This window comes from Pundamilia nyererei, unplaced genomic scaffold (genome assembly GCF_000239375.1).
Source record: "Pundamilia nyererei isolate P.nyererei 1_Seehausen unplaced genomic scaffold, PunNye1.0 scaffold00046, whole genome shotgun sequence".
NCBI classification, from domain to species: Eukaryota; Metazoa; Chordata; class Actinopteri; order Cichliformes; family Cichlidae; genus Pundamilia; species Pundamilia nyererei.
The window spans coordinates 1,482,094-1,509,290 of NW_005187447.1; the positions used below are offsets into that span (position 1 = coordinate 1,482,094).

At 40.2% G+C, this 27,197-nt stretch overlaps 1 protein-coding gene across 3 annotated transcripts in view; it reads left to right on the forward strand.

Moving 5' to 3' along the window:
* Window positions 1-12,418: 12,418 nt before the first annotated feature.
* Window positions 12,419-27,197, forward strand: part of LOC102194044 (leucine-rich repeat-containing protein 16B-like) — a 33,247-nt gene continuing 18,468 nt past the window's right edge. For 2 of the 3 annotated variants that reach the window (XM_005732269.1, XM_005732270.1), the window contains exons 1-17: window positions 12,419-12,675; window positions 15,332-15,426; window positions 18,219-18,269; window positions 18,359-18,418; window positions 20,429-20,550; window positions 20,708-20,802; window positions 21,109-21,179; window positions 21,295-21,368; window positions 21,446-21,521; window positions 21,606-21,694; window positions 23,966-24,060; window positions 24,370-24,456; window positions 24,916-25,025; window positions 25,131-25,208; window positions 25,570-25,646; window positions 26,199-26,303; window positions 26,454-26,523. In XM_005732269.1, coding sequence (XP_005732326.1) covers window positions 12,618-12,675; window positions 15,332-15,426; window positions 18,219-18,269; window positions 18,359-18,418; window positions 20,429-20,550; window positions 20,708-20,802; window positions 21,109-21,179; window positions 21,295-21,368; window positions 21,446-21,521; window positions 21,606-21,694; window positions 23,966-24,060; window positions 24,370-24,456; window positions 24,916-25,025; window positions 25,131-25,208; window positions 25,570-25,646; window positions 26,199-26,303; window positions 26,454-26,523 — 1,413 coding nt within the window. In that variant the 5' untranslated portion in view covers window positions 12,419-12,617. Of the gene's footprint in view, window positions 12,676-15,331; window positions 15,427-18,218; window positions 18,270-18,358; window positions 18,419-20,428; window positions 20,551-20,707; window positions 20,803-21,108; window positions 21,211-21,294; window positions 21,369-21,445; window positions 21,522-21,605; window positions 21,695-23,965; window positions 24,061-24,369; window positions 24,457-24,915; window positions 25,026-25,130; window positions 25,209-25,569; window positions 25,647-26,198; window positions 26,304-26,453; window positions 26,524-27,197 lie in introns of those variants that run through there. The other variant, XM_005732271.2, reaches the window with a different exon arrangement.

The following is a 27,197-nucleotide window of genomic DNA, read 5'->3' on the forward strand; positions in this document are numbered from 1 at the left end:
GTAAAATCATTGAATCGCAACGGGCAATGGAAGTATGTGGTAATAGAATTCATTAACATATTCAACACATTAAAATACTGGACTTTAAAAACTGGAAATGTTTGTTATTGTAATGTTGTTTTAACACAGAATATTATGCGATTTTCTGAGGTATAATTTATTCTTCTTTTTTTTCTAGATGCATGTATTTGTAAAATGTCCCTTTATTCAGTCTTTCTTTGCATTAAATGTCACTTTTTTCCAGGTTCTCCCTGCACATAATGCTAAAATAAATAGTTTGACATTTTCAGATGCTTAAGTTAGACTGGCATTGCTTTCACGTCTGTATGCTTAACATGCAGTTTTAACAACCTGATTTTGTTTGACTTTTGCAAAATCCACCTAACGTACTACTATATGAACCTTGTTTAATCCAGTCTTTATTTTAATGCACACATCTATCCAGTTGTATTAACAAATACTTTTACAGGACGTTGTGTGGTGGATTATTTCCTGGATGGGAACAGTTATGATTCTGGGAAGTTGTATGTCCCATAAAGTGGCAAATTAGTCCTTTCATCTTGATGTTTGCATTGATTGAATAAATATGGTAACATGATTTGCTGCCATTATGTCATAATATATAATACAGGGGATGTGTTTGAGTGCACCTTCTGTCACACTCACCTGGAATGAGTGTTTTCATGTGTTGTCTTTGGTCCTCAGCCTTCTTCCTTCTCTCTTCTGCTCTCTCAGCTACCTCCTTTTGCTTCTCTTTGATGACTTGGAAAATGTGCTCTTCTACCTTGTAGTAACTGCCACCATTGTACCACACCATCTCTTCGATCTTCTGCAGCAACTTTGTGACCTGAGATAAGTCACTCTTGTCCTTGTTGTTAAATACATGGTACCTATTCAAACACTTTTCTATTAACCACTTGAGTGCCTGTCCTTCACTTTCAATGTGTTCTTCAATTGTCTTTTCCCCGAGGTAATCCCCGCAGGTGAACAGCACCATCGTGTATCGCCAAACCCGTTCACCTAAGAGCTTCATGTGTTCCTCCACACTCGTCTTCTGCTCCACAGAGAAAGCCGAGTCTATTGGAATAACGAGGAGAAAAGCATTTGGTCCAGGCGGACACTTGGATGCATTGAGCTTAAACCTTTGCTTGTCCCCCTCTGGGATCTCAGCAAGGGAGAGGGAGCCGCTCCAACCGGGAGCATCAATCACAGTGAGCTTCCTGCCGTCCACCAATCCATGTCTCACTTCAGACTGAGCTGTTCTTGTTCGGCCACACTCAAATCCCTCCTTTCTCAGAATGGTGTTACCAGATGAACTCTTGCCAGCCCATCTACTCCCTATGAGTATGACCCTGATCTCAGTCTCCTCTGAAAAACAAAGAAAATATTGAAACTTTTTTGTTGCAGATAAAAAGAAATAATACTGTGTTCTTATTAGGATTGTGAAACAACTTATTTGGATTGATGATAATGCAGCTTGTTGTGACCAGATTGGCACAGAAGCTTTAAAATAGAAGGCGGGCTTATCTCCTCAAAATGAGGAGCAGAATAGAATCATTCAGCGTGACATTGTTATCACCACAGTTGTCTCCACTGCTTTAGATGATTGACACAAGAGGAACGTTCTAAGAAATTTGTGCATGGGAGAGTTATTTCTGACCCTTTCATTTCTGTCTGAGGAATAACAAGTCAAAACTAAAATAGTGAAACATTTTTAGAATGACCCCGAACCAAAATGAATAAGTGATCAGAAGCAACAAGAGGAAAAAGAGAAAATATTAATTCAGATAAGAATGCCTCAGTCCCTCTTATTGACAAAATATTCAGTTGAAACAGCTGAAAAGCGTAGGCTATATGATGCAATGCAGTGCAACACACAAATGATCTTTTCTGGCATCAAATATATAAGCTCAGACGATACTATAGAAAGCAACGAAGAAAACTGCAGTGTCAAAACACGATTAAGAATTTAACCAAAAGCAGAATTTTGCAGGGCTGTTTTTCTTAGGAAAGTTTTTCTCTCAACTGTATTGACATATACAAAGCTTCTTGGGCGGAGCTCTCATAAGGAGGAATGTTTGTCAAAAGGTTGCTGGGAACTCAAAATGTTCTTTCCTTCCGGGCACAAGGAAATTCTGGCATAACTGGTTTAGTGGCATGTCTCCTGGCTAAAAGCAAATGCCCAGACTGGTGTTTTTGGTTTTGTTTCTGTTTTTGTTAGCTAGTGTCTAACAGGGCTCTCAAACCTACAACTACATGCTCCAATTGCAAACACATGAATTTTGTCTATGACCTCTAGTTATTGAATCCAAATCCAAACAAATACATTTAATAACAATTTAGGAATGTGTTTAACAGATTTCTTTCTTTCACATAATTGCTTCTGACTAACTGGTATTCACAATCTGCAGTGAAAAATTAGCAAACAACAAAAAAAGCATTGTGGATAGACTTTATAAGTTGTTTCGCCTTGTGATAAGCCTCAAGTACATTTTGCAGCTCCATGCTGATTCATTTTTATTCAAATTGCTTCAAAAAAGTAAACAATATTTCTCAATTAACTTACCAAGATTGGCTTCCATTTTTCCTACTTCTGTTTTAAAAGTGCCTGTGAATGGTCCCAAGCTCTTCACTGAGGTCGAGTGGATAAAGTCTGTATTCAGGCATATTTTAGTACGAGTTCTTGCAGCCTTGACTGCATAAAGTGTGACTGAGAGGGCAAAGTGTTTGTATCTAAATCATCACAGCAGTGCAGAAATCCAGACTAACTGGTTTCAGACAGGTAGTGAGCGGTAAATGTTATGTCAGTTTAGCCACAGTAAAGCTACATAACTACACTACATCATTCAATAGAAATCATTACATTTGCTTTTTAAAAAACAATAAAAAATCTTACTATAGCTTATGCAAATAATGAGTGTAGTGGGTGTTTTAGCACCAAAGGCCACAAATAAAAAATATATTGATTTTTAATTGAAGAAATTAATTTAATCAAATCCAAAGATAAAATGTTTGTCTACATATACAGTATATACATGTATTTCCAGTGATGTACTTTCAAATTACAAAACCATTACATATTCAAGGATGAGTCATCCAATGTGCCGTGCTCCTGTAATTATCCTGACAGACACATAATGATGTTGGGTCTCCACAAAAAAGAGCATCATTCAAATCCAGAGCATAAATGAGCCTCTAGGGGATTGTGAAATTATAAACCTGACTTTCACTAAGTCAGCTGAAATGGAATAGACTATTATTTGTATGCAGCATAGGCTAAAGAGTGGCCATGATAACTTCATGGTTTCCATTTGTAGTTGTTATCCGTCTTTAAATCATTAAAGTCAGGCATAAGACAATCAAAAATACACGAGTTGTAGAAAACAAAAGGTAATTTGGAATAGAATACAACAAAGAAAATGACACCATCTAAAAGCATTTTAAAATGAGAGACCTGTAAAATTTAAATTACTGAAATAATAATTCGATACCATATGGTGGACTTATACGACAGATGCTTTTGGCTCTTTATCACTCTCTATTAATATTTATTTGGCACTAAGGAAGTTCTGTTTGTTTGACTGACTGGCAATAGCTAAACAACTGTTCTTACATCATGCTAGCAGCGTTATGTTGACTGAACTACCACAGGGGATCACCTTATGCTGGAGCTTACAGAAAATACTAAACTTGGTGTAAACTCTAAGTGCCAGGGTATATCTGCTTATCCAACAGATTGGACATCTCCATCCACGACAGGTCCCACTGCACTTCCGTCACGTCCTGCTTAGTTGCAGGAACCGGCACTGCTGGCACGTCTTCTTTGGAAAATGGCCAACGTTTCCAAGTACCCAACATCTGGTATCTTAAAAAAAGAAACAAATGATAATACCTGAAGCATTTGACAGCTTGTTTGATTTTTGAGTCATGCTAAGACATCATCTGTCTAACAACATATATACAACTCCTGGGTACTGTAACTTACCTGTGGCGATAAAAAAGCCAGACCGATAGAGGAATAAGAAACAGAAATACAAGTCCAACAGACAGGATAATCCATTTCCAGTAGCCTGTTGACAAGAACAAATAGAATTTGTTTCAGTGCAAAAAGGCTCAACCAGGTTGTACCTGAAAATACATTACTGTTCCACATCATTTAGTCTGATTTCTCATTAACAGCTGAAGAAACCTGCTAATGGGATGCAAAGTAATGTGATTCACAGGGTGCTTTTTTTCATTGCTCGCATACCTTGAATTACTGTTACATCTACTACAATAATCAGTCAAAAAAAAAGGACACAGTTGAATAAGTAGGCAAATTAATACTCGAATTATATTTTTATGGAGTGTTACCAATATAAAAATAGCACTTAACGTTTTGGGTTTTCATTTATGACTTTCTGTGATGCATGTGGAGCACACAACAAAGGTGGGCTCACTTCTATTCAGAAATGTGGCTAACCCAATCAATTATGGCAAATAGCACAAACATTACCAGTACTGTTTCTAGCTTATGATTGTGTGAACAGGCTAATGTTGCCCAGTGTTGAGCGAGAAATACAGAGCTCTGAAGCAGACCAACTCTAATCTTAGATATAGGATGAGATGCCAGCATCTGGCCTCAAACTTGCAATTTTTATACTAATAGTTTGTCTAACCTCTGGCTTATGGTTACTTTCTAATGGTTGTTGCTTCTACTAAGTCATCCTGATACAAAAGGCTAAAACTAGGCTGAAGGGATATCACTAGCATAGGGATATCACAACAAGTAAATTTTAGATATTTTTGCCAGTGTTATTATCATAATTTGCCTCATGCTGAAAACCTTTTATAAGGTTTTTACTATGAAGGAAATTATGCGCAGCCAGGCTTTCTTTGCAATAGCTGGCTTGAGAAAACTTAAAATCCCAGTCAGGTTTACTGGATATCACAATGGTACTTTTAATCCAGCTTGCATTTCACATAAAATATTCTTCTTCTGCTGCACAAAATGATCCATATGAGTGCTACCTACTCCAGTCAGAGACATTATTGGAAGATGACGATGATAAAATGGTGATAAAAATGTATAAAGAACATAAAAAAAGCAGCAGGAAATTATTAATCTTGTAATTTTGCGCACAGAGCAATAAAACAAACATTTTAAGTTGAATTAATTATTTTAATCCTATGTTCATTTTTAACTTGATGGCTGCAATTTAAAGCTCTGAAACTGTAAACATTTAAAGATTAAAGGTTAGTGTTCCATAGCCTCTAAAGGGAGCTGTCGACAAAGGTTGCTAACTGATCTTAATCTCCCTTCGTAGTACACCTCTCTAATGGCTCATTAGGAAACGACAAAGTTGGCCTGGTATCGTCCCAGGTACTTGTCATTTATTTGTAGTGTTTTGGTTCTGAGGAAATCCCAAAGTTTTATTTGACATTATTAGAAACATTCTTATGACTCTATCTCCTGCTCCGACTAGTCACTCAAATAAAGAGTGTAAAAACTTTCTTTGCTTCTTTGCTAATAAGATCCAACATTTCAGAGCAAACATTACCCATCCTTTCTCTCTTCTCGCCACTTGCCTTAACCGCCCATGCGTCTTTGAGAGCTTTGCACTGATATCTGTGAATGCTCTCATCAATTTAGTTGATAAAATGAAACCTTCCTGCTGCCCACTTGACATTTTACCAACCCCACTATTAGGTAGTGTGTTCTCAGGATAATTAACATCTCATTTAACTCTGCCAGTGTCCCTTCCTATTTTAAACAGGCTATTAGAGGCCCTCTTAGAAAGAAAAAAAAGTGACCTTTTCCTCCATCACAATTTTAGACTGTTTTCAAAATTGCCTTTTATTTCCAAATTTTTTTAGAAAAGATGGTTTCCAGCCAACTTATGGATGCATAGAGATGCAGGTGAAAATTTAGCCCTTGTTCTGTCAGATATCTGTGTTGCCTTTGACACAGTTTATCATGAATCAGTCATGAGTGAGGATCTATGGGTCAGCTCTAGATTTGTTTTCCTCTTATTTGCCTTGAGCTGCTTCTGCTAACATTCTGTCTTCTCTGGCCATTTTATCTTGTGGTGCATCCCAAGGTTTGCTTGTGGGAACTATTTTATTTACCCTGTACATGCTTCCACTAGGACATATCCTGAATGACTCTGAAGATAGTCCATACCATTGTTATGCAGATGATATTCAGTTGTACATATTAAACTCAAACTTATAGCCAAATCAATGTTCTAAAAACTTAATGGAATTGAAAACTGTTCTTATTTGTGCCCCTGATAACTTCGTCCCCAGAGTAATTGAGAATCATGGACCCATTTCAGCTTCACTTCTGCCCACAGTGAGAAATCTGAGGACACTTTTGATCAGGCATTCAGTTTTAAAAGGATCTTGGCTGTCTTGTGCAAACGTATTTTTATCATCATTGCCTGTCTCAGATATATTGTCTCTCAGTGTGAATTGAAAATGATCATTCATCTTTTTATTTCAACATGATTCGATTATTGTGATTCATTATTCCTACTCTGAGCAAATCCTTCCTGGATCGCCTGGAAATGGTCCAAAAGGCTGCTGTGAGGCTGAATCCTCTAAAAGCTCTCATCAGAGTCAAATTCTTCTTCTTTATTGTTCAGTTTACAATTTTGGTGATCACTTTTAGACTTCTTAAAGGTCAGATGCCTCCCTTTATTCGTGAACTACTGTTTAATAGTTTTATCTTATATTATATTGTACCTGTAAAGCACTTTTGGACTTTTGTTCTTGAAAAAATCTATATAAATAAACTTAATTACTTACTAACTTATTGTGTTTCTATACCATTTTTTTCCTAGTGACTTTGGTGTTTGTGTTATCTCCTTTGTCTTCTTTAACCCCTTTTATGAGTTTTGGTGACTGCTCTTCCTTGTGTGCATCAAACCCTTAACCTCCTCCTTTGCCTTCCTACTGGTGGCCTGATTGTTCCCACCTGTGTCTTGTTCCCACCTGTGATTGTTCCCACCTTGGAGTCAGCCTTCTGTGTGCATGCAAAGGCTTGGATTTCCCTTTTTTACTTCGCCTGTTCATTCCATGGGTTTTTATTTCTTCTCCCTTCTTATGAAATCACATTTCTACCTTTTGGAGCTTATCTTGGGACTTTTGTTCAGCCAAAAAAGGCTGTAAGGCTTGATGCTTCTGTTACCTAAAAGGCATTTGAACAAAATGTAAAAATATAAACACAAATCATTACGTTGAGATTATACACCTGACCTGGGGTGTCGCTCTTGGGTCTCACAGATAACCAGCTCTCTGTACTCTCCATCTTTAGGGCCGGGGATGCACACTTGTAGGAACCTTCGTCTTTCTTTGTTACGTTCTCAATAGTCATGTTTATCTCATTGTTTGGACTCGAAGGCATCACAGAGACGACTGCTCCGTTTTTGAAGAAGGTTGTGTCGTTGTAGTTTGTTGTTTTGTACTGACAGTACAAAATTACTTTATCCCCCTCAAATACAGGGAAGGCTGGAGTCTTCATGATGATATTGTCATCTGTGGGATAAAGATAGTACACATAAATAACTCCTTACTTTTTTGTCACACATAAAACAAAAAATGCTCTCCCTCATACATCACATCTAAAACCCCACCATGTTATTATTTGTCTCTGGTGTGTTTTCCCCATTTTGTCCAGAGGCAGTAATACTCACAGCTTGCTGAGATCCTGACTGAGTTGCTGCGACCCTCAGGTCCCTCACACCAGTACAGCCCACTGTTCCCAATGGTAGCATTGAAGACACACGCATCAGTCCTGTTTGTGATAACAGCACACTCTAGTGGTGAACATTGGTCACCTTGGACAGCTTTTCTCCTCCGTGTACAGTCTGGAGAGTAATGCCTAAGCTTCCAGCCTTTGGCGTTCGTCTGAGATGAGGGGCAGCGCATACTGAATCTCTCCCCACTAAAGATGTATCTCGTGCTGGGAGCCAGAATCAGCGAGGGAGGGGTCAGCTCTGGAGTTGAAAGACGCAAAAAGATTAGAAGAAGAACCAGAGCACTTTCATACTGTAGCAACTGGCAAATGTTTCCATGTTAAAGTTTTACTCATGAATATCATTATCATAAATGCACTTGCGGGCCTTGTTTGGCTGCAGAATAAGTGGCTCACATGGGAACACAACCGCTATAACTACATATCTCTGGAAATTACATTATAATTATTGCACGATTACATTTCATGCACCGCAGCAATGTGCAGTAATGAAAGAAGAAATCATATTCTGAAGTTCAGCTGCAGCAGGGACACGGGAATCCACAGATGACTGGTACATTTTGTCCTATTGAGGTAATTGACTTTTCTTATGAAACCCAACTTAATTTTCATACCACTTAAAATTTGATACAGGCATTCACGTGCCCCTTATGATCAGTTTGGTGATTCCCTCAGCTTTTCTTATTGGAATCTAAATCATACAAAACTTATTACTTACTGATCTGCCTTAGCTTTCCTTTGTGCAGAGAATACTGAATGAACATGACAGGTAAAGTGGGTTTACTTTGCATTTCCTAATTTTCTGTCATATAAATAATGTAACAGTGGTAGATGCTCATAATAAAGGTTTGAAGAATGGTTTAAAATTGAAATCAGAGTGTGTCCGTATAATCTTTGTGAAGCAGAATCTTAGCCTGCAGACTACCTGAAATGCTAGCAGATCTTTATAATATCATAGAGTGGATATCATTAATATGGTCATGTCAGACACACAGCTTGGGCTGAACCAAAATCACACCCACATTCTGGTTTAACATTATGTTTTCAAGGGTCAGCCAATCAGAAGAAAGTTGGCAAAGAGGGAGAGCGTTCTTTAGGAGAAAAGAAGATAAAACAGCATAATTTAGTTGAACTGAAGGGTTGCACTAAGGCCCAGTATATGATAAATAAGGATTATTTTGAACTGTAAACAATCCAAAGATTCTTGAATATAGAAATTAGCATAATGTTTTCCCTTGTAAAAGTTTGTTTTTTAATTAATTTGAATATTTTGAACATTATGATCTTAATCTCGGTTAAACCAGCAAGAAGATTTGGGCACACAAACAATACACAACACAGCAGATGTTGTAGCTGCTCACCTGACACGATGAGCTCCACCGGCTGGCTGGATGTTTGTCCTGCTTTGCACCTGTAGCTGCCCGCGTCCTCCCTTGTTACAGCGGTGATGAAGTAGCTGTCATTTGAGACCACATGCCTGGGGTTCAGGGTCAGAACAGTTTTTGGTTTGTCCCACTCAAAGCCCCACTGAGCAGTGGAGTTTGACTCAACTGTGCACTTCAGCAGCACAGATTCTCCGAGGTAGACTTTTGACCCTGGGGGCCACACGGACACAACAGTCTTTAGAAGACCTGCAGGAGAACAATAACTCAGTTGGCGTCTTTCTTCTGCTTATGACAGACATATTGTACTTATGTGTGATGATAACATCTGCCGTACCTTGCAGCGAATCAGCTTGGAGAACAAATGCAGCCATACCTGAAATACGGACAAAGTGTTTCACAGAAACAGTCGATTTTTAAAAATATATATATATATATTCTACCACAGATTGTTCCTGTCACATCAGTGACATTTTGGGTACAGTATGTTTTCTCTATTCTCTGTCATTCATGAGTAAAATGTATCAGCATGAACACCACAGGCAGCTCAGATGGTTTATTCCCACATGGCTGCATGCCAGAGAGTCAGTCATGGTCCACTGCTGTTTTTTATATTATATAATCAAGACATAAAATATATATATATATATATTTTTTTTTTTTTAAAGTAAGTGTCTACAAGTAAACTTAAAACATCTAGAAGCAGTAAACCTGTGCCTATAAGGCATAACAATCTTTCGCTCTTCTAAGGAGTTGCTTTGAAGACCATCTGAGCCACATCTCTTTGCTAACACTCGCAGTCACGGGACTGCCACACAGTTTGACAGAGAGCAGAGCTTCCTATGCCTTAATGAGCAAACTCTTTAGACAGTTATCATCCCCATGGGAACAGAAGGAATGTACACAGATTTGCTGTATTTTCCTGTTACACACCCACGCTATACACGCACATATACAACAGTGTCACATAGTGCTACTACGACCATATAGTTTTAAAATATAACTCATGGCTGCCTGGGATGGAATAGCTTGCACAACAATTTGACAGCTCAGTCCAAATCATTTCCATTAGCCCTATTCAGATTCTGGCTGGTGCACATCATTTTAATTTAACACTGTCTGAAAGTCCCTGCTGCAGGCTAACAGCCTAGTAAAATTTATAACCCCGCATACCATACTACTGATATCTGCATCAAATAAGAGTGCTCGGCTTTGGCTCTGTGTCAGCACTACTCTGACAGCAGAGTGCAGATGCCTCTTAAACTGCTGGGACATGGTTTTGTCCACCGGTACCAAGAGTTTTGTCATGACAACGCTCGTTTTTTTGGAATTCTGCCCAGCAGAGGTGTGACAGAAGGTGTGTGACAGTCAATCAAGTGTTATCTGTGATACTCACCCAGCAGCAGGAAGATATGGATGAGGTTCATTTTGTCAAGAACTGAATGTCCAGAATTAATATACAACTCCCCTCCTGTTCTTTGGAAAAGAAAAAGGAAAAAGCTTTTGAGATTTCCACAGTTAAAATGATGTATATTTCAGAAGTCCCTGTTATTTTACGGAGCCGGTTTTATTTCAGAGGCTATAAGACAGAGACTAATTGGATCTCATAGGAGGGGTTTCACCCAACTCTCACAGCAAACCACAGACAGAGATTATCATCTTGGTGGAGATATTTCCTTCCTCCGTCAACTAGTTAACAGGTGGAGCCTTTAGGCAGACAAAAAAGCGGAGAGGTGAAGATTTAAACCCACAGCACATCCAATTTATTATCAGCAAGGAGCTTAATTTTCCCTTTCTTCTTTTTTATCTTCTGTTGTTGTGGTCTGACCTTACAAACTTGCTGCAGAGGTGAAAGTATTTCTAATTTCTTCCCCTTCTTTGATCTGTGTTGAATCATGGTGTGGCTTTTTTGGGCCTCCTGCCAATGCTAAAATCCTGCATTTTCACATTTTTATTTACTCATTCAGGTTATTTTTTGTTATCTTTTGTTTGCTCTATTTATAGCCTCCCTTTCGGTCTACTGCTTACGGCTGTGGATGCTCATTTTCCCTTTTGGTGAAAATTTATTTATAGTCCCTGTAATCCAGTCAGTTACAGTGCGATAAAGTTTAGTAAATTGATTGAGGGAAATCTCAATCCCCCAGTCTGCAAGTTTATAGTCAGCCTGCGGCACGGACCAGAACATTGGTTCGGAATGAAATATCTCAACAAATACGAGATTGTTTGGATATCCACAGAGCCCACAGGATGAATCATAATAACTTTGGTTTGGTTTGGTTAATGAATTTGGATCCCTAGAGTTTTAGATCGTACCTGTTATGCCATTGCTTATTTTTTTGCCATATTCATACTGTTACCGTGGTGCTCATATTAAACACCTTTCATTTTTCAAATAATGAGATCAGTGTATGTGCAAGTAAAACATGTGAGCCAAAAGCTCAGGCTTCAGACTGCTTTGAATGTTCAGTTACTAGCAGTCTTCAACAACAATGATTGTCCCTAACATGCATCTCAGGGACACATCTGGCTATAACCCAGCTACTGTTCAACCCAGACAATCAAAGTGAGGGTGGCCTTAAAGGGAGGATGGCTTGTCTCAGTAAGTGAATGAACTAGGGCGGCTGCACCGAGGCCCAGGCAATATAAAACACTTTAAACTGCAGCTCATGCACTGTCTAAAGAATAAAAACGTAAATAGACATAAGACTACTGCCACTTGGAGGTTAGTCCTGTGGAACATTTGCAGAGCTATTCCATTCATACTTCCTGGATGGTGATTGACTCTAATAATTTCATGAATTTCATGATTTTCACCTGAAATGCCTCGAGCTCTCAGACCTAGACTCAGCTTGACCCCTTCAGAATAAATTGTGATAATTTCAGAGACCTCAAAATTTCCATATGGAATCACGTTTTATTACCATTTACTGACTTTCCCATCAACTGCAACTGTCCAGTTCGGAAACGTAAGTTAACTGAAGAATAGCTCTACCTGGATAAATCTGATAAACAATGTTCACTGCTTAGAATCGCTGACAAGCTCCACCTACACCCATCCCGTTTCCTGCCTCTGCTGTGGAGTCCCAGGGACAACCAACCGTGACACCTGCAGGGTAAATCTTTTCTTATTTTTTAAGTGGCAATCTCTATTTTGGGTGTAACATTTGTTTCTGCTGCTTTGCATCTTCTGATTTCTAACTTGGGCGTGCTCTCACAGGTAGCCTAACCACAGCCTCATTATCCCAGAGTGATCCCCGCCTCCTCCTCCTCAACATCATCACTCCCTCCACCTCCCGTCTCTCCCACCATCCAGCCTCCCGACATCCAAACGGTTTCTTCCAGGAAGCGCGTCGGGCAGTCGGGTGCTCTGCTGGAATGCCTGGGAGAGAGAGCATTCTTTCTGTCCATTTCTAAGAGAGAGAGGGAGAGGGAGACATTGGGGAGGAGGTGGAGGAGAGGAAGAGGAGGAGGGGTGGCGATAGGAGAGAGGAACAGACATGGCTTCTAAAGAGATCACTGCCTCTGGTTTCGTGAGTGTGAGCAAGGATATCACAGGTGGGTAAAGACCGCCGCTTGGTTATTTTGCTCCCGGTCTTGTGTCGGTGTGCTCGCGGTCGCCCCGGGCGCGTGTGTGGTCAGGCTCCTGATGCTTTTTTCTCCGCGCGGCTGTCGGAGGCTGCGACCGTACAGACGCATTGGATGCTTGTCATGAGCTACACCTTTGCAATCAGTCCCGAACCTTGCCGGGGCGGCTTTTTTCTTTCTTCTTCTTTCCCCGCGCATGTGAATTAGTTAATCTGCAAATTAATTATTTACAGTGCAGGGAAATTAGCTTTAAGCCTGCCCTCTCTGGGTGGATCAGGTAATAAAAAACCCCAGCCCTAGGCCAAAGAGGGAAAGGGGCGTTGTGGAAAATAATGGTGTGTACTCGTGGGGTCTGGTACCGTCTTGTTCCCTGCACGTTTCTTTTTCTTTTTTTAAAAAAAAAAACCAAGACACCCATTTCACAATGAGATTTCCCCCTCTCTAACCCTCAACTCTTGAGTATTTCATCTTTGTTTTTCTGCAGCCTAACCAGCCAGAGCGCTGCTGCTGATTGCACGCGTGCATGCGTGTGTACGCGTGCGTGGGAAAGTGAAGAGAGGGGCACTGATACAGGCAGATGTTCACCGTATCTTGCCAACAAAAATGCATGAGCTATACAAACTCAACAGCGCGACAGAATGCACAAATATTTACTCCCCTTTTCTCAAACAGCAACAGCTTACATATGTCAAAGTCACAGCAATGACTCGATTTCAATATCACACACGCGCGCAAAAGCACTGACACATGCACCAGCAGCACACATGCTCAGGGTAGCAGGGACTCTGCTGCTGTGTTAATTACTCCTAATGGCTCTATTAGGCTCACTGTGATGATTAATCCAGTGGAATCCCTGCCTCTTCATTCAGCCACCTGCCGGGCGGCTGCACCACCTCATCCCGCCTTTCCTGCACTGATTGACAGGTGGAGAACCTGCATGCACTAGGTCACTGGAAAGAGCCTTCCTAACAGCTGGATTGACTTAAATTATCAGGTCTCAATTCTTGGTTCGCATAGCTCTTATTAATATGGTGCAAAATGTACTAAAAGTGTCAAAAACTAGTCCTCTTGTTCCAGGAAGGATCCTATAAGTGTCATCATGTTATCTGATTATTAATTGTCCATGCAAAAAGGTATGAGCGTCATTTACGTCTTGTGTCTGGTTAGGGTGATGATACCTAAATGATTTATTTAGGAAAATGTAGCTTCATCACAGGTCATTCATATAAGAGTTGAGATGCAGTAAAGTTAAAAGTGCTGTATTTTTGCTGAAATTTGATAGATTAGAAGTGTAATGGGACATTAAATCCAAATATTCGAGTAAAGTATGTACATAATCTGACCAAATGTACATAACTGCAATGGAACCTGTTCCCCTTAAGACTTATGAACACCTAAAAATAGAAATAAATAGCGCCAGGGAAAGAATTGTTTGCATCACTGTCCATTGTGACTGTATCAACTCCACTGCCCAATCCCAACAACCCAGCCTCTGTATCGATTTCCTCATAAACTTGTCAGTTGGAAGCTCTGGAGCCAGAGTAATTGAGATGCTGAATCATGTAATTTCTGCTAGCGACTGTATGTGTCTGCGATAGTGTGTCAGTGCTATGTGTTCCCAAACTGTGAGTAAGATGCTTCTTTTGGCGCATCACGGACGTTATGTGCTGTATATACAAGTCAGGGGTCACAACACCGACAGTGACACTGTTTGACAGGAACAGTTCTCAGTGAATCATAGACACTGATGCTCAAATGTGTTATATTGCTCCTGTGAGTAAGAAAATAACACTGAAGCATATTGTGACTACCTCAAAGGAAATACCTCGGAGGCAAAACATTGTTATGTATCACAGTCATTCAGTAATTAATCCACGAAATCGTGTAACTTCCCACTGAGTGCCTTTGTGCTTTGGAGCACAACCTAAAACCCTGTCAATCGTTCTGCTTCAGTGTTACGTGCAGATTATATGATTTTGCATATAAGAGGTTTGTTTCTCACGTATAATCATGATCCTGTCAACGCGGTTATTTTTATCATCTAAAATGCCACAACAGGTCAGCGTACATTGCAAGTCTGACACATCCCTCAGCTAATGTTGAGCTGGGATATTTGTACAGTAATCTGAAGTTAAAGGATCCGTCCTTATTGTTTGCATGTTGTTTTTTTGTGTTCCATTTAATTTGAATTTCTGCCACACTACTCCTTATTACTTTTGGTTTCTGAATGTGATTTTTCTACTGTATCCCTTTAGGCAATGTTAACTTTGCAAAAATCAATGTTTAGAGACAAGAGGTCCTGCAAATAATCCTGCACAGTGAACATTATGTCTCATTTTATGTCCTTCAAAATGATATTATTGTTGTAGGATTTTGCTTTGCCTGTATTTTAGTATTACTGTACAATATTAACAGACAAAAAAAATAAATGTAGAGAATATTTTTGAGGTCTCTGCAAATTTGGAAGAGTGAAAAAGGATTCACAAATCTAAGACACAACAGCTTGCAAACTGTTCTTTTTATATGAAAAACTATCAAATTTGCACAAATGGTTGTTTGCTCCTTTCGGAGACTGAAACAGAGAGAGAGATTATGTTGTAACATATGTTAATGTTGTCATCCACAGAAAGCATCAGGAAGATTATCGATAAATCATCTATAAAGTTTGTTCGTGGCATTAAGCTTGACACTAAAAATGGCAAAACAGAGGACAAAATTCTGGTAAGTTGCTGCTTTCTGCTTCCTCACTGCCGACTTGGCTGGTTTAATGGGTTCTGTCTTAGCACTGGTCTGCTGATGTAGAAGAAAAAGAATGCCATAAGCCTGCTACATAAGCAGCCTGAGACATGCATCATGTATGTACTGTCTTTGATGTTTACTTCCCCTGCAGTGTTAATGGATCTCTGTCACAATGTTGATTTCTGTGACAGCAGAAGCAAGAGATCCTCATTATTTAACAGCGACAGCAAACATCTTGCGTCTTTGGTCACTTGCTAACTGCATTACGGCTGCTGCCCCTCTTCTGTGACTGCTGTTGGCGGCTTGGCAGGATGAATATTGGATAGACAGGATCTGCGAGAGTGGCTGTGGATCCCTCTGTGCCTGTGGAGGCAGTGGGGGGCCGAACAGCTCACAGCCTTTGATTCTGGGGTGCTTTCATCAGAGAATATAGGACAGAGATATGAAATTTGTATTTGACTGTGCGAAACTCAACCAGCTATCTGAATAGAATCTGGGGCAATCAGCTTGTACACGGCAGACAGGAAATCAGACTGGACCCTGTATGAATGCCAGTGTTAGCAAATGTGTAACACTTCCACTGTGTTTGCAGAAAAGGACACAACTCATGCATGGGTAACACACACTGCAGAACAGGTATAATTGATTGAGTGCACCATTAAGTGCAGCAAGGCAACCGTACATCTTTATAAGCATAATATAAAACAAATCCTTGTCTAACTAGTGTAGTTTTTATACTGTTTCGACACACTGGTTATTTCTGCCGCCCCTTCTACAATTCCCCCAGTGAGTGAATGAGCTTTTAAAAAAGGTCCATTTTTGCCTCGGCAGTGCAGAATTCCACTCATTGGATGCTGTAATGATTCATCGTGTGGTGAGGATGGGCAGTTAGGAGAGTTTCTGCATGTACAGCCTTTGATATTCAGACACTTTGATATGTCTATCTGCCAGAAACATCTTTCCAATAATCTCTTTCCAATCCATGTCTCATTTACCGCTTCCTCTTAAAAGCTGAACTGGAACGCGAGGGTTCTCTCTCCTGCTGGGTGCACATAGAAAACGGAAAAATAGATTGGAGGTTGATCAAATGCACCCGGGTTAGCATTTGGCAGGAGAGAGGAGAGTTTAATTGTGTTAAGTTTTTGTTTTCCTGTTTCACTGGAAGTTCAGGGTCGGAAGTAAGCAGTTGAAAGCTTGCTTGAGGTTGTGATTGGTGGTTTTGCTTTGTCACTACGGTTTACATGAATTTATCTGCAGAGGCCTCACCCAAACTGTCAAACAAAACAGAATTTGAATATCTGTTATCTAGCTGCATAATTAACCCACAATATGTGTGCTGTGTGTCTGGTCTCCCTTTGAAGTGGAATACTCGATAAGTGTCTCTCTCTCCTGCTGCATCAGCATGATTTACTTCTGTTTACTTGCATGCACTCTCTTAACTACCACCCGTAACCCAGACTCATCACCGTAATGCGATACAATCTGGTCCTTCTAATCAACTCCTTCAGACAGTCTTTGAAGTGAAGCGCAGATCTTCACCTCTCTCTTACACTCTCTCCATCTCACATGCACATTTTGAATTTTGAATGATTTCTTTTTCAACACCTCACTTGCTGTGTGGGTGTAAGAGGCTGTCAATGTGTGCTTCAGACAGGCCTGTGTCAAGCTCCCTTCTCCAAAAAATAACAGTAGAATGAGAGAGCTGTAATTTAATTACTTATTTCATTGGGGAGAGACACATGGGCATGGGGAGGGCGGAGGGGGGAGACTTTGTCCTCGGGGAGTGTTTTAGCAGGCCCATCAGAGAGAATGGAGTAAATGATTGGAAGCGACGGAGCAGAAGAGGAGAAGAAAAAGAGCAGAGGGCAGTACTTAGGGGCTGGTGGAGAGCTGCAAAATGCCAAAGAATCACTATTCTTTGTTTGCCTTGATGGATCGAGACACTGACTTTTTTCTTCTTCTTTTTATAGAGTGTGTGTTTGCAAGAAAAACAAAAAGAAAGAAACTGTTTCTCAAGAAGAAGAATCAGGGGCAGAATCAGATTTACTCAAAAGCTGCATGACACAAATGTCTCCAAGCCAAAAATAAGTGGGTGCACGCACACAAATGGTGCGTGTGCTCCTTCAGATGGAGATGCACAAACAGGCTCTGAGTTTGCTTTCAAATTTCCAGTCACGTCCAAACTCCCATCAAGTTTGCATTGAACTAAAAATGATCCAACACGCCTCTGACCGCAGATACCAAATTAGCAAAGATGGCAAAGCAAAAAAGCTAATTTGATGTCCTGACCCACCATGACCCGCATTTCTGTGTTTAGAACAGATCCTATGATGCGAACGGTAGAGAAGACATCTATTAGCCATGAAATTTGGCGGTTCTCATATTAAAGACCTGGAGCGATGCTAAATGACCAGAAGAGATTGCTCGCTGGGCCCAGAGGCGCACTGCGTGTCTCGAACTAAACGTATGAGCCACTGTCATGTTTACCCACAGCAGAAGTAATAGAATGATAATGAAATTACGTTTTATGTTTGTGTCATTGTGATTAAAACATTGCAGCATGTCACCATTTCTCAGACTTGAAGATGTTAATCTGTTAATGCTTGACGTTATCGCTGACACAGATAGCAATTTGCTGGATCAGTAGATGAATAGACCCTCTCATCATTACCATGGAAACTCCTGGGACTGTTTTCTCCCTGGGGAGTATGACTGTGCAGTGAACTTTTCAAGAGTCTTCATTCAATTTGCTTTATTTCCTTTTTTTTTCCCAGGTGCTCACAACATGGCGTCTCTATTTCCTGGCGCCAAAGATTCCCACAAAGGTACTTTCTGCCACCCTCTCAAGTTAATGTGCAGTGTGAGGCTTTTAGATTCGTGCCAGCTGAAATGTCAACTATGTCTCTGACAACAGGTAGAAACCACATTCAACTTCTTGGAGATTCGAGCTTTGAATTCTCAACCTGAACATCAGGTGAATTTTTACATTAACTCTGTATGCACTCCTCTCCACTGCAACAACAAAGTTGTCTGTGCAGTTGTATAATGGTGTAGTTACATCACTGTGGCCTTCAAGGCAGGATAAAAGCATTTTAGACATTTATTAAAACAGCCACTGTGACAGTAAGAGCTCTCTTATTAACTTATTCTCTTCTACTGTTGATGTAATGCCAACAAGGAAAAACTTACTGCAAGAATTTTTAATTATTTTTCCCAGTTTTTATTTAAGCCTTTGCTTGTGAGATTAAAAGGCTTTTTTTCTCCTACAGGAAATTAATAACCTGTAACCAGAAAATTATTGTCAGGTCTGCTTTTTTTCTTCTAAGTTCCTCCACTACCTTGCTTTGCAGGCAGGTCCCTGGACCTAGATTTTAGCTCCACTCAGGAGACATTGAAGGATATAAAAGCATTTTTGTTACACAGCAAGGACTGCAGACTGTTTCACAGTGTGGAAAGTGTGTTGTTATTTCTAGGGATAAGGTATTAAAGCTTGCAGTATTGGAGATCCTGGATGGCCCCCCGGTTTATTTTATGTCAGGCCTCAGAGAAAAGTGTCTCCCCTCTTTCAACTCTCACAAGGACCAGTGCCACAACAGATTCAATTCATAGATATCAATCTAGGGACTCTAATAGCCATGGTCAGAATGACACCTGGTTAGGAGCAAGGAAGGAGGTGGAGTGAAGTCATCAGGAACTAATGTAAACAACTCTTTGCTAGGTTCAGGTTCAATCAGCTGCTAACTAACATAGAACTGAGTCAACAACAGTCAACAACAGGGAGAGAAAAAATACACTGATGCTCAGTTTGAATAATCAAGCATAACTTTAGTTTAGGCAAGTAAGCTTAGCTGTAATCTCAGCAGATCAGCTGATCTCATTGCCAGCTCATATCAATGGAGATGAGATCGGCTGAGATGATACCCCTCTATGTATCCAATTAGCTACCCAAGCTTCTTTGGCTGGCCCACAGTTGTTGCTCTGCAAGCTGCTTTATAGCCCAGCTCCATGTTTTGTTTTGTTTTGGACTAATTTAACGAATATCAAACCCGCTCTGTTCTGTGGTGGAGTCTTGCTACTGGTCTCTTTGTCTTATCTATGTATGCGAATGGAAGGGCTGGTAGCTCTATGGCACCAAACATAAATGACTGCAGATGGAAATAGTCTTCTTTTGACTGTATTGTAGTGGCCTTAACTAAAATGCAAATTGCCACCCAGTTAATATCAGTTTTTTACACTGAATTCTTGACAATGGGACCAGAATCATGTCCGTACGTTGTCCAAATTTGTGCCACATGCAGCACACAACAGAAGATTTTCCAATTCAGGCCTATTTTCACTACTACGGGTATTTTCTGTAGTAAGGTTGCAATGACTTCTACTTACTGTTCTCACATTGGTTCAATTTTTACATTATGCAGACTATATACTTGGTAGCTGGCAGGGCAAAATCCAGTCTGACTGATTCAGACATTTGCTTTCTCACATGTGTAGAAAAGTTTAGAGATGCAGTGGGTGTGTGAAAACAGCTGTGGAGAAAAACAAGGAAGATCTTTCAATCTAGACCTCAGGGGCTCTTAAAGGTTCAGCTCATAGAAATCTCCGGGTCAGTGGCTGTTGTGGAAAAGAGCTACAGCATAACAGAGATTAAGGTCCAGTATAAGTTATCAAGGTAAACCTGGCTATGTGCTTATGTAAGGGATAAATCTTTCCTATCATAGTCAAGTACCTGATATAGCTCTGATATACTTGCATTTATACTTGCAGTTGTTTGCTCCTTCACTTTAGTGTTTATTATAACAGACAGATAATCTACGAAGTTGTGTCATCATTCCATTTAACAAGTCCAGTGGTTTCATATATAATTCATATAGTTTAAATGCAAGTAATTAAAAAATAAATACATTAGTTTGTTTAATAAATGAAATTTAAGATTCAACTGCCATGATATTTTTCAGTCTTTTACGGATATTTTTCTTATGCGCAGGTTGTTATCGACACTGACAAGTCCAGTTACTCCCTGAGGTTTGAGTCACGGGAACACCTCAATCATGTGGTCAGCCATATAAATTTCGCTCTGTCTCGAATATTCAACAACTCCATTTTTGCGTAAGTGTCGGTGCCTCTCAAGATAAAATGAGAATAAATAGTCACGTCTGTGCAGTGGTGAAAAATTGGAAAGTTTAAAGAAGGATGACCTTTATTTGCGCAATTATCAAAAGATAAATGATTCCTTACAGTATCTGTGTTTCTTTTATGTTTGCAGCCCTTCCATCTGTCATTCAGACAGTGACCTTTCGGAGGGCAGCAGGAAGTATTCACCCAGCTCCGAGACTTCAGTGGAGACACAGAGGGCCTGCGGTAAAAGAGACGTTATCATTAAACATGGGAATTTGCACGCATGCATACACAGGCAGTCACACACAGATATGAGCATGTGTACACCACTTGGCAGACTCAAGAGGAAGTTGGCACACGTACTTTACAAATGCTCTCCCAGATGTTCTTTTTAGTGCTGTCACACATATAAAAGATTGATAATTTGGACAAATGTTTCTGTGTGCATTTTCCTCCCTTTTTTGCCATTTACTGCTGAAGGAAGCAGCTGTTCTCATCAACTCTTTTTTCCCCCCTCTTCTGTTTGTTCCTCCCCCTTTCCTTTCTCAGGAGGCTTCTCAGAGACTTACGCTGCTCTGTGCGACTATAATGGCATCAGCTGCAAGGAGGAAGTGCAGTGGGTAAGAGCTGTGGGGCTGTGCCTGTGTTACTGTGAGTGTGTTTGAATGTTACATATATATGACTGTGCACAATATGAGGGGGGTGTCATGCACTCATTGATAATGTTTCTCCTAGGATGTGGACACCATCTATCACTCTCAGGACAACAGGGAGTTTAACTTGCTGGACTTCAGCCACCTGGAGAGCAGGTCAGGAACGAATGGCGGTTGGGCAATATTGCAGCCAAATTACAGTTCCTCATTTATCCAGTTTTTCCCTTTTACAGAGATTTGGCTGTCATTGTTGCATCAATGGCTTACAACACCTGGTTCACTAAACTGTACTGCAAAGACCTGCGCATTGTAAGTATAAACTTGTGTGCTACACCTTACAGTATTCCTGAAGGGTCACCGACCAAGGTTTTAAATATGTCTTTCATGCATCAGGGCTCAGAGGTCACTGAGCAGGTCCTGCACACAGTCAGCAAATCCTCCAGCCTTGAAGAGATCACTCTGGAGAATGCTGGGTTAAAATCGTGAGTAGCAGTCTTCATTTACTTTTTGTGCTTTGACTATTATAGAAACTCTGATTCCTGAAATGGGCATTTATTTTATCCTGGCTTGATTTTTTTTTAATGCAAATGACAACATTTACCAAACGGTTTTAAGTGTATTTTGTGAATCTTAGTGGTGTTTGTCTTTTAATGATTGACCCATGCTAAGAACTTGGTCAGGATACCTGAGAATGCTGCTTCTATGAGTCAATTGTTGGCCTTATTTTGATTAACTTGTATGTCCTTGAACAAGGCTAAATCTCTGTACTACTGAATTATATATTATATATGTATTGTATGCGTAAGTGCTTGTCTGTGAATGTAGTGCAAGTTCATAGAGTTTTCGTTCATAGTGACACCGCAGTGTTTGTCAGTTGTTTCAATCGCTTCATTGAATGACATCAAATATCTTTGTGTTTTATGCTGTTAAGCTGTGTTCATGCTTTGGTGAAGAAGTGTCTCGCTACAAATACAATGAGGGCCAAAAGTTGTTGGATTTTATAGAATTTTTGCCTCTAAATTTCAGACTTTTAGTTTTGATTTAAGTGGTTTTATAAACCTTTTCTTTAACAGTTTAGGAATTGTGTTTTTATACAGAATCTCCCATTTTCAGAGGCTCAAAAATAATTTGACCATTGGCTGACAAGCAGTTTCCTAAGCAGGTGAGGTATGTTCCCTCATTACTGTATGACAAATTAGCCAGGTAGAAAAAGATGCAAGGGTCAGGAGTTGGGCTTGTTTTGGTAGCTGTTCACTGGAATTCTTTATGTGAGGTTGGCACAGATGCCAATGCAAATAAGGAAGACGATCAGATATAGAAAAAACTTTGAATGGTCAAATGAACAATATACTGGATCTTTTAAACGAATGAGCATTAAAAAGCCGACAAGACTATAGAAGACAACTAAAACAGATGATTTTAGAAGCGCCTTGACTACATTCTTGAGACATCATCATGAATAGAAACACAGAGGAGTCACAACAAGGTGCAAACCACTGGTTACATTCAAGAACAACAAGGTCAGATTAGATTTTGTGAGAAAATTTCTCGTCCTGCACAGTTCTGGAAAAATACTAGTTGGTTTATTGAAAGCAAGATGAACTTGTACCAGAATGATGGAAAGACAAAAGTATGGAAAAAGAGAGAAACTGCTCATGATCTGAAGCATACCACATCATCTGTCAAACATGGTGGACGCAATGTTTTGGTGTGGTCATGTATAGATGCCAGTGGATCCGGGTCACAAGTGTTTATTGATAGTGTGACTGCTGATAAAAGTAGCATGATGAATTCTGAAGGACCAAGTCAGTCACCTGATCTTAACCTAATGGACCATTCCTTTAAAGTAACTGAAGACAAACCTGAATGCAGAGAGAACCACAAACAATCAATAACTGAAATCTGGTTGCAGTAAAGGCCTGGCTAAGAATCTCAAGGGAAGAAAGGCAGCATTTGGTGATATCCACGGGTTCTAGACTTCAGACAGTCACTGGCTGTGAATTTCTATCCAAGTATTAAAAATAATCCTTGTATTTAAAATTGTTAGTTTTTCCAATTAATTTTGAGCCTCTGAAAAGGAGCTACTATGTATAAAAATGGGTGTATTTCCTAAATAATGCAGTACTGAGTTTTAAAAACGTCTTTAATTAAAGCTGAAAGTTTGCAATTTAATCACATTTTGACTGTTTGACTTAAAATTCATTCATTACAAAAAATATATATATATATATATATTTTTTTTTTTGCAGTTATATATATAACTGCAAAATATGAGCTGGCCTGAAGCTCTGCAGCGATTTATTTAAGAATCAGCTATGGTATGCTTTTATGTTCCCTCTATAACTTATTTACTCTAGTGTAGTAAGAATGGTTGTGAGGGACGTCTTTGTCAGTAGCCAAAGCTGCAAAACCTTTGAAAATACAGCTAAAAGTTCAAAATTGATGCCCTCCTTCACATTTTTCAAAACTATCCAGTGGGCCAGATTGGAGTCTTTGCCAGGCCGGTTCCAGCCCATGGGCCCTATGTTTGACACCCCTGAACTACAGCAAAACTATGAAAACTGTGTTTCTGGCCACACGTGGCTGTTGTAACTATGTCACTTGTAGTGGCAATGCAGCAAAAGTCACACAAAAAGCACATCAGTACATCATGATGGGCACTCAACATTTATAAACCAAGAGATTTATAATGAACCTGATACTTCAACTGCAGTTGCAGCTCTCTGTAGGTAACTGCACACCCACTTTTGCAGTGACTTCCCACAGAAGATGTCAGTAGCTCTTTCAGAGAACCCTGCATCTGTCATCCATTCCCTCAACTTGGCGCACAACTCACTGGATAACCAAGGTATCGTAAATTATCTCCCTTTTTTGTTTTTCTAATTTAATCTTTGGGTCTGGAGAAAAACTCAAGCTTGTGTTTAATGTGATGAAGAAAGACAGTTCTATTTTCACTGGCTCTCATTGTTCTATATCTAAATATTACCTGAAAGGGTCTGTTGAGTCCAATAGTAAAAGAAAATAGTGGCTCATTTTGGCTTATCTGGTCCCTGATCCGTTAACTCAGAAGCAGGTACATCTGTTACAGTGAAAATTACTTTCAAGTGACAAGAAATTCTGCGACTCACTTTTTATATCTGCTGTGTTCACGCTGCAGGTGTGTCCAACTTAATCCAGCAAGTGTGTCGCCTCAGCAAGGGGCTTCGTCTCCTCAACCTCTCCAAGACCTCACTCACCTCCAAAGGTTAGGAGTTGCCCCTCCTTGTTTTTTTTCCTTATTTACCCCTGTCTGTGAGTTAAATAAAAGTATGGCACAGGTGTTACTCACCAAAATCAGGAGGAGAACAAGTTGGATCCCCTGCAGCTTTCAGAGCTCGGGTTAGATCATAGTGTGGTTGAGGGGATATAATGTTTTCAGAGCTTTGTTTTATGCTTTGTCATGTGCTGCCCTGCAGGCAGCATGCCTTCTGCTACTGTCTCATCGTACAGGGTACCCAGCGGAGAATTTAAATATTACATTGAATTGCGCTACTTCCCATAACATCCACTGATACCTGCTGCTCCAAGATGTCTATGAATAATTTAAAGACACAAAATGTTTTGAGAGCATTCTCTTTCTCCTTTTTAATATTGTACAGCTACCAGCTCTCATCTTTCTCATTTTTCATTTCATCTCTCTGCGCTCTACTCCCCTTTCTCTCAGGAGTGGTTTCTCTCTCTCAGGCTTTGTGCTCCAGCGATGAGTACTCTAACTCCCTGCTGCACCTGGACCTGAGCAAGAACCCCGGGGTCCTCTCGGGGGAGGATGCATCGGTCAGAAAGCACAAGCCATCTGGAAACACAAATACACGCTGCCCCATTTAATCTCCACTTTTTCAGCCTAATACGATGTTTCTCCTCTTCTCGACCTATTCGCAGAACCTTTATCTCTTCTTGTCTCAACCCAACTGCCTGGTCCACTTGGATCTGTCGGGCACAGACTGCTGTGTTGACTCAGTGAGTATTTAATGGGTGGGTGTGATCAAATGTGTGTCTTTGGGATGCACTTTGATATCGCCTGAAGAGCACTAAGGGCTTATTGGTAACTAAGATTACATTTTTTGGATAGCACTTGTCAACGTTTGTCTGCTGCTAAATGTTCAAAGAGTGTATGACGATGACGACAAGCTAGAAGTCAGTGAAGTTGTTTTTTTTATAATTGAGATTTCTTCAACAAAACAAAAATAAACACAAAAAAGCAACATTGCCATCACTATCTGCGCATCCCTAATGCATGTGCAATTTTTTAAAAAATGCATTTCTCTCTGCGTGCAATTCTCAGCCCAAATTAACCGTTTCCACCCTGTGTGTCATGCAGCTATTTGGGGCTCTTCTGAGGGGGTGTTGCGCTGATCTCTCCTTTCTGAATCTTTCCAAAAATTCCTTCTCCCACAGGTTAGTCATATCTTTAAGATTACCGAAACAATAAACGCAGCTCCAAACCCAAATCTGGGTAGACATCATCCCTATTTCACCTTAAAGGCATCATCTTTCCGCTCATGTCATTCCGTCTCCATCTTTTTTTCTTTCTTTTTTTGTCAGTTGTTATCTTCATTTCTTGCTTAATGGGAAATCAGAAATGTGCTTTGTGGGAATCTCTGGAACATTGTGTTTCCTCTTTGTGGGTGTGTCTACTGCCGTTTAAAAGCAGAACTTTCGGCACAGTCTGCATAGATAAGACTCATGAATATTTAAGCAGAGCTATCTATCATTTGACCCCACTCGCTCCCCCCTCTTACACCAAAGCAATATTCACTCATATTTCTCATTCTTTGTCAGTAGTCTACACTCAGCTCTGCACTCAAATTTACCTGGAATGTCAACAGTGTGACTTCATCTGCTGTGTGTGGTCGGTTTCATCCCATCCCACTCTCCGTATTATCTCTTCACCTCTACATCTTCTCGCTTTGATCCTCTGTGGGGGGGGGGGGATTTCTAATCCAATAGGAAAGTGAAGGATACGCTGCCATTGTTCCGTCAGTTTTTCAGCTCAGCTTTCAGCCTCACTCATGTCAGCCTGGCCTCTATGAAGCTGCCCCCTGATGTTCTGAGGTACCTACCATGTCACTTCTAATTCTCTATCCAAATATGCTCCCTTTTATCTGAACTCCTCTGCAATAAAGGCTGTGCCAGCGAGACCTTTAATACTCCTTCTGCTTGTCTTTTCCTTGTCTGTCATTTCTCTTCTTTCTGTCTCCGCAGGGCTCTCCTCACAGGGTTAACCTCCAATCCTCATATCAATGACCTTCATCTGGACATCAGCGGCTGTGAGGTGAGAGCTCATCTTCACACCTACACCGGATTTCAACACAGGAGGTGTCCAGGCGGAGTATTGAGCGATAGGTCACTTGTGTTTTTGAATCCCTCTGAACCAAATGCACAGTGCAGATGTGAGCTTTAACTTGTGCTTTCGGTTTCATTGACAGGTTTATAGTGCAAGTAGCAAGTAGCAAGCTTTCGTGGCCTCCATATGCAGCTGATTTTATTTACACTGGAGTGTATCAGATGAGCGTATCTTGCATCAGATGCAGTTGAGATAAACCGAAAAGTTTTATTTTCAAATTGGACTTTAAAAGCATTTTGAAAGGGAGTTTTACCAAGGTGAACTTTTGTAAAAGTGTTAAGATTATTTACTGCAAGCAGCCATTATCAGTATTTTTAGACTAAAAATGGATCAAATGACCATGCATGTAATGTGAAACTTGGTCTCTTGATGGCAAACCAACAAAGAGTTAGCAACTTCCCAACAAAGTTATTTGGGAGAGTTAGACACTGGTTAACACACCATAGTACTTGGCAGCTTACGTGTATTTCCCCCAGAAGGGAAGATGGCAGAATGTAAATATTAGCTTTGCAATTGCCTGGCAGTAGCTAGAAAAATAATAGTGTTTCTGCTGGTTATGTAAATAGACATCTGGTTTGTATAAGGTCATAAGTCTCTTAGTT